Below are 16489 nucleotides of genomic sequence, written 5' to 3'. Positions count from 1 at the left end.
CCATTGCTACTGCTGCTTCTGTTTATTACGAATTTTATTTTAAAATATCAATGGTGTGGGACTTAAAATTCAGCCTACACAACTGGGATATGATTGCCTTGGTCATGCCTTGTATAAGTGGTTGATATATGTTGGTTCATATAATATGGTTACTTTGATGTTTTCATTCTGATGGGAAAAATAAATGATTTATGAATCCATAAGAGTAATTATTGGACCACAAGCACCCTTCTGTAATGGTTATGACAGGAGTGGACATTGTTATCACTCAACTCAGCTCTTCTTCAATGCAGATTGAACTGCAGGAGTGAGGTTCTTGCTCCTTTGGAATCTAGTGGAACATAGATGAAACCTAATTATTTGCCAAAATAACTTTTATGTTTCGTCTTGAGAGGAAGTGTTGTTCTCACTCTTCTTCAACAATGGTTCTTTTAGCTGTAAGCTAACGCTCTTTGTATTAGAATAAGCCTTATAACCAAGAAAATACCTGGTTGAGTTGAGTTTAATTATTTATAGTAAAATGCTTTGCCTTCTTTTCTTTGGAGGCAAGATTTTGTGAGAAAGCTATATGTGTAAAGTCTAAAATTCATGCCAATAATTGAAATTTCTGCAAAAAGTTGATATTAATATGTTCACCTTAGTTTTGAAGTTAAAAAGAGGAACACCTGAAATAATCCAAAATTTCCTTAGCATTCAGAGAAGTATCCAGATGATTTGAAGCTGTAATTAACTTGTAGGTTAAGGCATGGTTGAGTGATACATGCATGTCTTTTAGACTCAATGGAATCATAAACAAATTGTAGATGTTGAACTAGATAGGATGTTGAATTGTGGATCGTCGCCCCTTTCAATGTGAGAAAAATGACCAAAAATTATTGAAGCTGAATAAAAATTTCTGCACACAGTAATATTTTTTCTATTCCATATAATACGATTTATATGCATAGAAGAGGCTATATTCAAGGAGAGATTATCTCCAGGAATCCTTATTTAGTTGTGATTGTTACTTACATAACAATACACAACTCAGCTCATAGGAGTTGTTAAAACAACTCCAAACCATAATATATATTATTGTTAATATAGCAATAATACGACTAAATACTAACATTTACGTTATGGTAGAAAAACATTCACACACTCATCTACAACATGCCCATTATTTTGGCTCATGACCTCAATACAAAAGAAAGTCTCTCTAAATTCAATGGCTTTAAACAGGCTTGTCAAAAACCTTGACATGAACAAGAACCCATAAACTGTCCACCTCGTGTGGTTTTCTAGATCTTCCCACAAACCCCTCCAAGATCCATGAACTCACTCACTTTCGTTTGGTGCTTTTGTTTTTGACTATGCTTGCACATTAGGGGAGATACTGAAATCAGCATAAGTATCACAAATTTGAAAAACCCATAGTAGAAAACCTTTCACATTCCATATGAATACAGTGTTCTAAATTGTAGTTTTTGTATTGATTGCTGCTACTTTATCTCGAACAACATAGACAACCACCAGTGCCAATGGAAGCTGCCCTTGACATTAGTTATTATGGCATTAAATGGGAATGAAACATTGGTTATTATTCAGCCCCAAAATGTGAAATTTATACTTATACACACAACCAAGATCATTGAAAAGTAGATCTAGTATACTGTATACTACTATTCGGATCTTGTTGTCTAGATCTTGCTACACATGATTGCCATTGCCAATGAACATTCATTGAATGATAATCTTCCAACAAAGTACAGTATGGTGTCTCCTTCTTGAAAGTAAATAATAAGTTTAAAATAAATGAAAAATAATATAATATAATCACAATATAAATATAAAATATAATAATAAAATAACAAAATAAAATGATAATAATATTAATAAACAAGAGCTATGTTGTACTTGGTGTCCCTCCTTAATGCAAAAAATAGGCAGGTTGAGAAGAAATTTGATTTCCATTAGATTATGTCCTTTCCTTTGACTTGGATAAGACAATTTTGATTAGAGATAAAAGTGTTTAAACATATTTCAAATACTTACCTAAAGACGTAAATAATGATTTTGTCCTATCACAATCCCAAAATTGGTAAACCTAATAATTGCACAAATATATAGGATGAGCAAGATTGTATTGTTTATATTATCACGTGCATCTGAGCTATTGGAAACTAACAATGAAAGCAAATGTTGACAAAAGTTGATTAGAATTATGAGACTAGGATATTCAGGTTATGAGACTGGGATATTCAGGCTTTACTTTATTGAAAGGTTGCATCAAAGACATTGAAGAGAGAGATAGAGAGAGATGGGAGACAAATAGATAGAGATTAAGGAGATAAATATATAAAGGGACAATCAAAAAAATTAACATGGATGGGTATAGATAGAGGCAAAGAGATATCATTGATATAAAGGTCTTGGGGGGGCGTGGGGGGGGAGGAAGGGAGGCAGAGAGAGAGAGAGAGAGCATTTTATTTATGGTTTCTTGTCGCTCTTGATCATTATATTTTTGTCTATAATCAATATAAATATTATATATAAGAATAAGAAATAAACATATTCAATCATTTAATTTTAATCTTACTATACCATGAAGCATACAATTTAAAGGGTATTTCCCAAAGCGAATAAACTACACTCAAATTCATATTTCTTTTTGATAATTTACTATAATAATAAATGTAAGATATAAAATATATAATCAAGAAACATAAATAAAGATTAAACATATATCATAGTAAAATATATTATACATTTATTTATTTATTTTAATAGATTATATAAAACACATTATAAATAAACATTGTTAAATAATTAAATAACATATACTAAACATATTATATTGTATAATATGTTAAATATAAATTTCCTTGTTTAATATATAATAATAATTAAAGTATATATATTATAACTATTAATAATATTATTATATTTATTTAATATACATAATTAAATATATAATATATTCTTAATATTACATGAATATCTAATAATTTATAATTGCTAATAATATATGAATAATAATATTATATAATTAATAATTATAAATAATTTAACAAATATATATATTTTTTGGTCAGTAATATGATTATTTTATTAATATAAAAGCAGAATTACATCAAAATTTCTTTGAAAGATAAGCATCTCTACTAAACCTTCTATTTTCAACTCCCCACTATCATCCCCAACTAGACACCTATGCACATGAACTACAACTTTAGCGATAGCCTTTATGTCATTTAACATTGATGCTTGACATCATATATGGACATTGGCACTTTATATTATGTATCAAAATGCTACCAAATCCATCCGACATCGAAGCCCTGTAGGTTCATGAAGTAAAATAGTTTGTTCTCTATTTCTAGCCTATTCCTAAGTGCTTGAAAAAACTATCTTGCATTCCCTATAATATTCGCACTGCCTTCGTCCTTTCCAGCAATTGGACTATCTGACACAACACAAAATCTGCCCAACAGGTTCGCACTCTTCTCTACACTAGTGGTTTTGGCGCTAAGTCCAATCCTTCGAAACTATCCACAACTGTCATAGCTAATTGCCACCAAAAACCCAAAAGACATGCACCTAGAATCCTGCCTCTTCTTAAGAGATTGAAGGTCACTCTAGCCCTCATGTTTTGTCTAGTACGAGCTCTTTTTGGAATCATTGTCGGGAAATGATCCACCACACCTTCCAATTTAAGAATTTCAAACTTAAGCCTCAACCAATCCTCTTAGTATCTATCCAAAAAATCTTCCTTGTTTGCATTCTTGCCTATCCACATTATAATTGGAATGATGTTGTAAGTTCTAGCATCATGTTCATCAGTGAAGCACTCTAAAATGTTTGTTCCTATTCCAGGACAAACCCATTCAAGAATCATATTTAGAACCAATAATTGTTCATCTTCAAATAGGGTCTCACCTACCCATCTCACCGTTTCTATTACCTCTCCCCCAATACCAATCCCCATGCAATAATAATGGACATAATATCTATTTGCAGTCACCAACGCCAGTGATTCTGAAATTTTTCACCCAAAAGATCCAATAGAGTTTCGACCATGCGTTGAGACTTGGGTTTGATGAGAGCCACCATGCTCTCTCTCTTCATCGAACTAGGGCAGATTTTTTGCTACTGGCAAGTCTGCACCAAGAAATTTGCCTCCATAATCCTAAGCAACCCACTCTGAGAATTTATCGCAACTTAGAATGTGCAAGTTTATGACCCGAATCACTTTTATTTTAAAGCCATGATGCACGCAAAGCATAAATGCATGTCCTCGACATGATGCATTTAGCGCCTTTGACAAGACCACTTCCATCCTTTGGTTGTGTGCAATAAAATGAAACCTATTCCCAAATTCGCTACCTCAACTATGTGATGTGTGCTGGACCAAATACCTCTAAACACTCATGCGAAGTGTGAATTCACAACAACAATTACTCACCCTTTAATCATTGCGTGAGCGCATCTTCCCGAGCATGCCTAACACCCATTTAAAACATCATGCCTCAAAAACTTTACTAATCAACCACCATGTGTCATCAAATCAATAACCTCTCCCAAAGATTTATCATGCAAACCTTCGATTATTATCTCTGACAAAGTCTTCAGTCTTCATCTGCCTAAAATCTTCAAGCATGAATTCATCACATTCTGAAAGAATAAAGCCCATTGCAAAAGTTTGTCAGCTTCTTCATTTCCTTCTCTACATATATGAGAATTTTTGAAATCATCTAATTTATTCAAAGACTCCGAGATAGCAATAATAAGCAGTTGGAGATGCTAAGTTTCAATCTCCTACTTTTGAATAACCCTGATTATAATTAAGGAATCCCTTTCCAAGTGGATAGATTTAAAGGCTTGCTAGATGGCCATTTGAATGCAAACCAGAGCAACTCGCCCCTTTGCAACATTATTTGATCCTTCTAAAAGTTTCACGGTTCCCGTAGCCAATGTGTTAAGTCAAACTATCAGTTTCGATGAGCTCAATTGAGCTAGAGGAATTGGGTGATGCTCTTAGTTTTTATTTTGGGCTTCCGGTTTGTACTCCAAGAATCTTGGAGGGAGTGTCTATTTATACTAAGTCACCCAATTAGGTTCATTCATTGTCTTTCCTTAGCAGGATTACTCTGGTTTTGATACTTCTACAATTGTTTTCGCAAGGAGTGAGTTATTATCATTATTCATCTAAATATGCCAAAGTTGCTATTTTTGTTAGTGTTGGAACTAGGTTGAAAAGTTTTGAACCATGGGCACAAGAAACAGTGGCCTTGTGTGTCAGTAAAAGTATGTTATGGTGGAAAAGGTCATTTTTGGGAGCCAAAAGTAATTAATAATTATATTATATGGTACTTTATTATATTTTAATGTTGTGTTGAAGAAGCTTCTTAAGTGGAGTTCATTTGAGAAATTTGTGCCATTTGGAGATTATTAGTATGAGCTCATTGTGAAGGAAAAGGCATCCGATTGAATATTACTTTCCTTTTGTTGTCTTTGTGACACTTTTGAAGTTCTGAATTTTTGGGTCCTTGTTGAAGTATAAGGGTTATAATTCTGAGAATTATTGTCTTCCTATAACTATGTTCACTGGGCTGGGAAGAAGTTAGTGGTGACTGTTCACTTCTCTACTTTGGCATACTGTTTATGAGAAGTTGGAGACCATGGTCTTGGTGATATTTATTAAGTTGTTGGGATTATATTCTACTTGCATCTAAAAGATGGAAGTTGTCCGTGTTCACAATTGGGCCTGCTTTGCATCATTGGGGGCAGCGCTGAGGGTTGTATGTGCCTGGAGACCACCCCTATACGATATGCATCCTTTCACCATCAGCCTGCCATGTTTTAGAGGGGCTGCAGCTGCAAGTTTAGGGCATGCATTTGGAGAAATTGAACACATTTTAGCTCACTGCAAATTTTGCTAGAGGCTTGCGATTCATGTTGAATGAAGAAGACATTGGGAAATGGCAAATCACATGTTCTTTTAATTGTCATTTATAATTACCAGCGTGCTGCAATAGTTAGTTGGTCATAATATAATTGCTAGTTGTTTTGGATATTAGATATTTGCATTTCATTTTAATGAGTTTGATTGTTACATTTAGCATTACAAATTTGACTATCATTTCCAGAATTGGCTTAATTTGGTAAATATTTAGTACTGTCATTTCTTTCCAACATATATCCAGAATTCACATTAGAAGAATCATTTAGATTCTCTCACTTGACGAAATGTTTGTTAAAGTTTGTTAACAAGGTGTTTGACGAAATGTCAAACCATTGATTTGGGAAGGAAATTGATGTTTGTTGAAGTAATACCTATCTGGGTTATTACAATGGCTGTAATGAGCCCTATTGACTCTCAAACAATCTGTGCTGAAGAATTCATTTCTTTTTTTGTTTTTGAGGTTTTGCTATTTTTGATACAACAATATAGCAGCAAAATAGAAGATATTGCAATAATAATTTCAACTCAAATATTTGGATATGACATAGGGAATATACAGCTGAAGATTCCAGATTTTAATATCAATGTCGATACTGATAAAATATCCCCTATTATCTAAATCAACAATACCCAACAAAATTAGAAGCTATAGCCCATGAACTTATAGGTAAGACATGCCTTGAAGCCCTTTAAAATGAAGACTAGCAGCAACAAAGAATAACTTTAACAAACAAATGCAATTGCAGATATGAAAAATGTTGCTCCCAAAGTGCAAATAGAAAATAACACCTAGTAGCAAATATAAATGAGTTCTCGACCAACTCCAAATTAACTAGCACACAACTACTTCTCAGTAATAATAATAATAGTATGAAAAGATGCCAAAATCCAAATTCGGAACTCCACAGTATCTACCAACCACAGTGTTACAACAATGTAATTAGGAGACTGCTCCAATCTCTAACTCCAAACTACTGGCTGGGCAGGATCCTAGGCAACCCATTAGAAACCAAATCACAAAATACCTATTGGTAAGCATTGTAGCCAAGGTCTTTACAATCTTCCCCACCATTTGTCGTATAACACAATAGCCCCAAATGAGAGTACCTTGAGATACTCTATATGAATCCGCTCGCAAATCCGAACTCTCAAGCAAATACTCCATGAATGATTCAGTACAGTAGAAATTATGTGGAAGCATTAATCTACTCGCTCGCAATGCACAATTGATCTCTCTAAAAACATGGCACAACAGGAATCACACCACGATCCTCAATTGATGCTCTCACCTCTTCCATACCTACTACACCCATATCCTGCGCGGATGTGATTGCCACATCATCACGCCCCTTATCCCCAACCATGGAAGCAAACTCATCACCAACTATAATATGGAACTGAATTGAGTCTATGGCTGGTGTTGATTGTACCCGCTCCAACTCCACGATAACTTCATCCTCCCATGACTATAACTCCTGAAGAGCCAACTGAGTACATTGAAATGAGTCCATAGTCACCTCAAGCTTCTGGATGAGCTCAACCACCTCCTCTTTCCCTAACAATGCCTCAAAATAGGTAATCCCTATCAGCAACTAACTAAGTAATTATGCTTCAAGATCTTGATAGACTCTCAAAGTGCGTGAATCTTTGCTACTCATCTGACATAGGAGCATCCCAACCACATGTGTCTAACATTTGACGAATCGCATCATGATGCTCAAAAGCTCAAGAGATGTCACCATCTCTCACCTTCAGTTGACTAGCCACATCATGCCTTTGTAACCCTTGAACTCCTATGCAAGTTCTCTGTCGTGCTAAATGCACTATGATAGAAAACTGAAATTGAGTTTCTCACCACATGGTCGCTCACTACATTTGTGCTATCGTCCTTGCACATGTTTGCAGCTGAGATACAACTATTTGGTACCTCAACCGACATCTCCTTTGCAGAAGCGGAAGCCCACACAATATCACACTCCTTGCATGACTCTACTTACCCCTTAATAGAAAGTCCTTGTAAATCTTGATCTCGGGACCCATCCAAAATCTCCTCGAAGTCATCACCTAATATCTGGCAATGGATATCATAGCCAGTACAACTCATAGCATCATCTAACAAATCATTAGAGGTGTCCATACTCTCTATATCCACAATTCTTAACCAATGTTCAACTACCATCTATAATAACCATGTCTGGTTATAGCTTAAACAAAACATCAATTTCTTCATTAATCAACAATCTAGAACTTTGACAAACACTTGGAAAGCTTTCTCCAATGCTAGCATATGATTTAAATTGCTATGGGCTGAAATAATCCACAAACTACAAATTCTAAAGTAGCAATCTTGTTAATTTAGTTCCAAATCATTTGCAAAAGTTCTGCTGGCTGAATTATGATACTAATTTAGTAATGAACAAAGAACAATTTCCTTATTTAGTGTCTTTGCACAGTAATAAACTGCACATTCATTTATTTATATCAATTGAAAATATAGAACTTGTTATAGAGCATCCAATTAAATTCTGAACCAAATTACCGCCTCTAGTGTCTGCTACATGAGCCTCACATAGGAGAGTGGAGTTCTAAAATCAAATTGCAAATCTCTAGGTGTTCAACGCAGCCCCACCTCAACACAACATGGGCTCCCAACTTGCAATGCAAGTTCTCCGAATAGAATTGCAACATGTCTGAAGATAAACACAAGCCCTAATTGGTGTTTGCTAACCTATCAAAAGTGATCCAGGCATGAAAAATAACACTAGTTGCTGCTACAGGAGAATATGGTAGCCTTCAAGAATGCACAACCAGCTCTAACCAGCATACACAGGTCAGTAATATATAAATGCTGCTCCCAAATTTTTCATAATTGATCCCAAAATTCTTAGCTAACAAACGCTTCTCCCAGCCATAGATGAACACAGTAAGGAGATGTCAAAATCTCAGATCCAATCTATTATACATCAGCAATGGATGGAAACTCACAACTCAGAAACCCTCACAAGAGATAATCAAAAGATAAATCACAACAACAAATTCTCCTTAGACACAGTTGAATAGTAGGAGAATGACAAATTGTGTACTTCGACACAATTTGCAAGAGTAATTCTCAGAATAACCCTTATACTTCAGCAAGGGCACACAAAATTAGAATTTAGAAAAGCCATAAAGGCAACAAAAGAAAATAAATATTCAAGCATGCTTTTCTCAACAAATGGGCTTGTATTTATAACCTTCAAATTCCCTTTTGTTGGCACAATGTAACTTCACTCAAGAAGCTTCACCACACAACATCAATTAGAAGTTTCATTTAGATTCTCTCACTTGACTTGGCTTAACTAATTAATAAATGACTCTTTCCAATGATAACTCAACTCTCAACTTAAGAGAAATTATAACTTTATAATAAGTCATTTAATAAATTAATAATAATTTGGCCACTAAAATTATAATAACTCCCAAAATACCCATAATTTAAATATGTCGTTTGAAATAAGAATTATACTTATTATTTCTCCTTGTATCCAAATGCACTTTCCAAAAAATAGAAAGGGTCCATCTCAATCAAGAACCAGGTTACCACAAATAGTAAGTACACAAAACTAAACCCAAATGAAGTCCAATTTGAGCCAAACGAAGACCAACCTGTAGCTTACTGAATTGTGGAGAAGATAAGGCCCTCCTAAGCCAAGTCATTGCCTCAGAAGACCCTCTATCCACAATAATTAGCCTACGAGGATCATAATAATAGGCTAATCCCTGAAACTTTGATGCTAGCAGAAGTGGGGACATTACACCATCACTTGAGTCTGCACACATGACTCAATGTTAGGTTGTGAATTAATAATGTTAGAGCATGATCCAACACCCACTGACTTTGTTGTAATACCTAGATCACCAACATCATAGTTGGGTGACTATACATGCATTGGTCCCACCTGAGGGAAGCAGTTGCCTCTTACATTGGAGCAACACTACAACAAGTGACATATAAATCTCCAGTAACAATTCCCTCCTTGACAGAGCCTGAAGAATCATTGGTAAGAACTGCATCAACTGTCTTTGTCTATTTGCAGCAACAACTCTGGGAGCCTCAACTAGTTGGAGCTGAATGCTGTAGTCCAGCAAAGGTATTGACACATCCACATGTCTTTGTGTGGAGTGTCCATCATCAAGACTACAAATAGGACTAGCAAGTGTCGTACTAAATACAAGCACGTCTGCATCATGCGCACCTTTCTGAGGAAACTCGAGCTTCCTTCCTTGCACCCTTGACCTCGACCTTCGAAAGGTGGAAACCATATATTGCGCTACTCTATCAAGTGTCTCAGGATTTGACAGTTTCGCCGTGAATCTCTGTTGATGAAGACTAAGTCTTTCCATACTCTCCTTCAAGGCATTTATTTTCTCACTATTTTCAATATTGCTTTGTTGGCTCCTGAAACTACTAGGCCTCTTGTATTTGTCCATATCTAGTAAATGCAAGGGTGCTGTTCACTTCGAATACAACAACAAATCTGAATTAGTAAATATTATCTTACCCCATAAGATGGCAAGATACCACTATAATGAGCCCTGTTGGCTCTCAAACAATTTGAGCTAAAGAATTGATTCCTTTTTTTTGAGGTTTTGCAGCTTTTGATTCAACAATATAGCAACAAAATAGAAGATATTGTAATAATAATTTCAACTTAAATATTTGGATATTACATAGGGAATGTACAACTGAAAATTCTAGATTTTAATATCAATTTAGATAGTGATTATTTTCACAAAATACCAACTCAGTTGATAAAATATTCTTTATTATCTAAATCAACAATACCTAGAAAAATTAGAAGTTACAATCCATGAACTTACAGGTAAGACATGCCTTGAAACCCTCTGAAATGTAGTAGCAACAAATAATACTTCAACAAACAAATCCAATTGCAGATATGGAAAATGTTGCTCCCAATGTGCAGATAGAAAATAACGTTTAACAACAAATATAAATGAGTGCTCAATCAACTCCAAATTAACCAGCACACAATTGCTTCTCAGCAATAGTAATAATAGTATGAGAAGATGCCAAAATCCAAATTCGCAACACCACATCATCTCCCAACTGCAGTGTATACAGCAATGAAGATAAAGAACAATTCTTAGCAAACTAATTCTCAATACCTCAATTGTGAATTAGTATGAACTTCTCAAGAACAAACTCTTATACTTCAGCAAGGGCAAATAATTCATAACTTCAGGAGTGTCACAAAGACAACAAAAGAAAAAATAATGTTTAATCGGATGCTTTCCTTATCAATTGGCCTCATATTTATAATCTCCAAATGGTATAACTTTCCTAAATGAACTTCACTTAAGAAACTTCCTCAACACAACATTAAAATATAATAAAGTGCAATATAATATAATTATTAGTTTCTTTTGGCTACCAAAAATAACCTTTTCCACTATAACATAATATTCTGACACACAAGGCCATTGATTCATGTGCCCACGATTTAAAACTTTTCATTCTGGTTCCAGTGAGCTATGATACTAAGGTGACTAACATATGACACCAACAAAAACAACCTCAACATATTTAGATGAATAATAATAATAATTCACCCATCTTGCAAAAAAAACTAAAGATGCATCATAATCGAAATCTAACAACACTAGAGTGATTGTGATGAAGAAAAATGGTGAATGAACTTGGTAGGGCAACTTACTATAAATAAACACTCCCTTCAAGATTATTAGAGCCCAAACTAGAAGTCCAAAATAAAAGTTGAGAGCATCAATCAACTCCTCTAATTCAACTGAGCTCATTGGAACAAGTAGTTTGACTTACTATAAATAGTAAGTCCCTCAAACTGAGCGAAAACATACCATAGGCTGCTAGAAAGCCTATAACCCTACAACTAAGACCCACAAATCCCATTGTCAGGTAACAAGGGCCGTGATGGTAAACTAAACAAACCAACCGCAAGAACCTGCTAAAAATGTAGACATTACATTCCTTCGTCCCAAAGATTGCTTGTCCCTAAGCAATCTTGGAGCAAAATGAACATCACAATCCATTTGAATCTCAAAGGTAGAACTGCATAATATCCCTATTGTGTACAAGCAACTCCTATAGCACTAGCACCCAAATAACTAATATCAATGACAAAATCATCTGGAAACTAACTGTAAGCACTGATGGCGGTAACCATAGATGTGAGTATCGCCGATTAATCGGTGATACGAGATAAAATCGCGATTTTTTGGGGCCGGCGATTTAGTCGCCCCAAAAATCGCGATTTTTTTTTGCAGATTTTTTCCAAAAAATCGCAGATTAATCGCCTAAAAATCGCGATTTTTTGCAAAAAAATCGCCCGTGCCCGGCAGTCACATAAAGTGATGAAAAAACACGTTTTTTTTATTATGTTTTTACATTGCTTAGGGTGTTTTGGAGAGGAGAGGATAGAGAAGGAGTTCTTGGCAAGAAATAGGCAGAATCAAGTGCATTTGGAGGCCTTTTGATTCGATTTCTTCGTTACTAGGTAAGTGATTTGAATCTTTGTTTTTTGTTTTTGCAAGAGATTGTATTTTTTTTTCTTGCATGTAAATGGATAAAAATACATTCCTAATTAGTTAGGAATGCATTTGATGAATGTAAGCAAGATTAAATGCATTCATTTGCATTTTTTTCCATTCTAGATCGAATTTATGCTAAAAATTTGTCCTTTTAAAAAAAATTTGAAACCCTAGCAGCTAGTTTGTTTGAATGTTATTTGGATTTCAATTTATTGGTGCTATTATTGGAATGTTGCTTGAATTCTTTGTTTAACTATTAACTTTGATCTTGTTATAATTTATTTATAGTTTTTTTTAAAAATTTGTATGTGTAGGCAGCCCGCAGCAGTTTTAAATGGCAGACAAATGGCCATTGACTCCATGCCCCTCAAGCTACATTGGCACCAGGCCAAAGAATGCGAGAGATCAAGCATGGAAATATGCCTATGAAGCACCCGATGAACCAACCAAAGTGATTTGCATTCGATGTGAAAAAGTAATATCTGGGGGCATTTACCGGTTCAAATATCACATCGCAGGGATCTCAAAACATGATACAAATCCTTGTGAGAATACAACAGAAGAAATAAAAAGGTTTGCAAATGCCTTGCTCGCAGCTGGAGAGCAAAAAAAATTGCAAAGAGAGCGGAATAAATTGCATGTCAGGGCAGCCATAGCAGAGACCCAGGGCAGTTTCGTTGATGTTCAGGAGGAGGAGGCAGCCATTGAGAGCATGGCTGGCTCTTATCGTGGGCCGCGTGTCCGCAAACAGGGTGTTTTTTCTTTCACGAGTTCCACTCCCACTCCCACTCCTACACCTCCTAGCACTTCCGCACCATCAGGATCAGCAGGTGCTTCTGGGATAGGGAGCTATTTTGTGCCGAGGCACGCACCTGGTGCACAACCTTCATTAGAGGCCACTAGATGGAATAAGGAGGTCCATGACCAGTTGGACAATGCACTAGCAGATTTCTGGGTTTTCAACAACCTTCCTATTAGTGTTGTTGACAGTCCCTATTGGGAGGCTTTGGCCACAGGGTTGACAGTTGCAGGAAAGGGGTACAAGTCCCCTTCTCGTTTTGTGTTGGGTGGCAGGTAAGCGAATAATTTTATTACACTCGATTTCCTTTTAATTTTTAACTTTTTACTTAGTTCTAAATTTTAATTAATTTATCTAGAAATTAGAATGTTGATTACTAAAGTCTAAATCAATTTTAAATTACTAAGAATCTAAGACATAACTAAATTTTGTTTTTGTAGGCTTATTGGAAATGCTGTTGAGAGGGCCAAAGCATTTGTTGAGGAACAGAAACAAGAATGGACAAAATTTGGTTGCACCATTCTTTCTGACGGGTGGACGGATGGGAAGAGCAAGACCATAATTAATTTTTTGGCCTGCTGTAATGATAATGTGGTGTTCCTGAAATCAATCGATGCCTCCAACAAGGTAAAAAATGCTCAGACATTAGCATTGATGTTGGAGAACATGGTCTTAGAGATTGGCATTGAAAATGTGGTGCAAATCATCATAGACAATGCTGCTGCATATGTATCAGCAGGTAAACCGTAATTTTATGTTGCATGTGCATTGTGAATTTCACAACAAGAATTTTTAATAGTTTGATATATTTGAAAAGTTGGAAACTAATTAGTATTTGCTTTTACAATTGGCAGGAAAACTCCTACAGCAGAGGCACCCCACTCTCTCTTGGACCTCGTGTGCAGCACATGTCCTTGACCTTCTTTTGGAGGACATGGGCAAACTTGAGTGGGTCACTCCAATTGTGGAGGATGCAAGGTGGGTGGCAAAATACATATACAATCACCCATGAGTCCTTAGCCTGATGAGAGAGCACACTGATGGCAAAGAAATTGTCAGGCCTGCCGTCACAAGGTTTGCAACGATTTTTTTGACATTGCAAAGCATTCTCGATAATTTGGCTTCTTTGAAGCAAATGTTTGTTTCCAAAAAATGGCTTGCTTCCACATTTTCAAAGAAGAGTGAAGGAGAGAATGTTGTGCGGATTGTGTTTGATAAATATTTTGAAGATAAGGCTGATGAAATAGTAAAGGTAACTACAAAACTTTAAGTTTTAGTTTACACTTTACAACTTTATAACATACTAAGTTTGTAACTCAAGTAAATAATAATTTTGTAACTTGTCAACTAATTTCAAATTTATATTGCAGGTGTCTGAGCCTTTAGTCGGAGTTTTGCGTTTGGTTGATGGAGACCAAACGCCAATGGGTGAACTATATGAGGCCATGGACAAGGCCAAAGAATCTGTCAAAAATTACTACAAGGGGGAAAGCATCAAATATGAACCCATTTGGCAGATCATTGATAGAAGGTGGAATAATCAGCTTCACCAACCCATTCATGCAGCAGGATATTTCCTCAACCCACGTTTTAGGTATACTGTAAGCTCATTCTTACTCAAATTTAAGTTAACGAAGACTTGAGTTCATTTTGCTTTCGTAGGGTGTTGGGTGTGTACTAAAATTGGAAGACTTATTTGTTTTTGGTTTTTGGTTTTAGGGCTGATGGTACATATGCAGATCCTGATGGAGAGGTCATCAGAGGCCTAAGTGAGTGCGTCGAAACGATGGTAACCAGCGAGGAAACAAGAGATAAAATCATCGCTGAGCAGGAGATCTTCACTTTAGCAGGAGGCAAGGTGTTCTCCACTTCTCTTTGCAAGAGAGTAAGGCTTACACAAACCCCAGGTAATACATTTGCAAACTTCTGAATCTCAAATGCTAAATTAATATTTATGTTTCATTTTTTGTTGTCTATTAGTATTTTCTAACTTGTACAATTTTTGTGATGCAGTGGCTTGGTGGACCACTTGGGGTGCAAGCACTCCAAATCTTGCAAAATTTTCTCTTAGAATCCTATCACAGCCTTGTAGCGCATCACATTGTGAGCGCAACTGGAGTTTGTTTGAGGCCATCCACACAAAAAAGAGAAACAGGTTGTCCCAAAAGAGGATGAATGACATGGTCTATGTGCAATATAATCTTAAATTGCGCATGAAAAAGGTGCAACAAGATCCTCCTGGGCCAATCGATTTGGATGAGATAGATCCTTATTATGATTGGACGGCACAGGAGCAGGCTCCCTTATTTACACAGGAGGACATCTCCAATTTGGAGAGGGAGGCCGCGGAGGAGGCTGCGGAGGAGGAAGGGGGTGGAACTGGATATGACATCGATTTGGATGACATCGAGGAGGGCGATGATGAGGATGATGACATTGAGCTTACTGCAGAGGACCTTGACATCTTGCGTGCAGCGAATGTGGAGATACCGACATCTAGTTCTATAGCTACACCATCTCCTGCATTGGCACAGACACAGACACGGGCACAAACCCTGCGGGGTTCTAGTTCTAGAGCTTTACCCTCTCCCGCACTCGCTAGTAAAGTGACTGGGAAGAGGAAGATGTAGTCCTGTATTTGACATTTGTACTTATTTGTAGTCATGTTGATGTGCTTATTTGAACTCTTTACATTTGACACTTTATTTATGAGAATACTTCTCATGTGTTGTGAACTTGTTAGTTGTTAGTAATTTACAACTTGTCACTACTTACTTGTTAGTAATTTACCGATTAATAACTCTTTTTGCATTGATATATATCTAAACATGATTGTTTCTTATGTATTGTTAGTAATTAAGTCATTAGATGCAAAAAAACATTGAATTCTGTAAAAAAATCGCACTTTTTTATTAAAATTTAGTGGTTTTTTAGTTCCCGATTTTTTCCCCGATTTTTTCCCGATTTTTCCCGATTAAACTTTTTCAGGCCTAGGCGATTAATCTCCTCAGGCGATTTTTACATCAATGGCGGTAACAACTCAATTCAACTAAAACACCAACTCTATCAACATTTATGTAATGTCCCCTCTTTAGTTCGACATGGCATTGATCATGGATTTGCCTATTCCAGACTCTCGTAGGCAAATGGTGTGGAGAGAGAGTCAATTCTGCGGATCAGAT

General features: G+C 35.9%; 3 protein-coding genes across 5 annotated transcripts in view; all 3 read left to right on the top strand.

Moving 5' to 3' along the window:
* Positions 1-16489, top strand: part of LOC149571360 (AAR2 protein family) — a 308404-nt gene that overhangs the window by 273675 nt on the left and 18240 nt on the right. The window lies entirely within an intron of this gene.
* LOC149571362 (uncharacterized) lies at positions 12694-14195 on the top strand. The gene is made up of 2 exons (XM_089812900.1): positions 12694-13582; positions 13748-14195. The coding sequence occupies exons 1-2, from the start codon at positions 12843-12845 to the stop codon at positions 14055-14057; spliced, it is 1050 nt and encodes a 349-aa protein (XP_089669026.1). The 5' UTR covers positions 12694-12842; the 3' UTR covers positions 14058-14195.
* Positions 14210-16044, top strand: LOC149571361 (uncharacterized). Its single transcript, XM_089812899.1, has 4 exons — positions 14210-14559; positions 14678-14901; positions 15027-15214; positions 15321-16044. Exons 1-4 carry the CDS (start codon positions 14332-14334, stop codon positions 15935-15937), a joined length of 1257 nt encoding a protein of 418 aa, XP_089669025.1. The 5' UTR covers positions 14210-14331; the 3' UTR covers positions 15938-16044.

The sequence above is a fragment of the Cupressus sempervirens genome, chromosome 2 (assembly GCF_028749045.1).
Source record: "Cupressus sempervirens isolate cs-2001-9-10 chromosome 2, ASM2874904v1, whole genome shotgun sequence".
NCBI lineage: Eukaryota > Viridiplantae > Streptophyta > Pinopsida > Cupressales > Cupressaceae > Cupressus > Cupressus sempervirens.
Note: the sequence above shows the minus strand (reverse complement) of the source record. Positions and strands in the feature narration are given on the sequence as shown.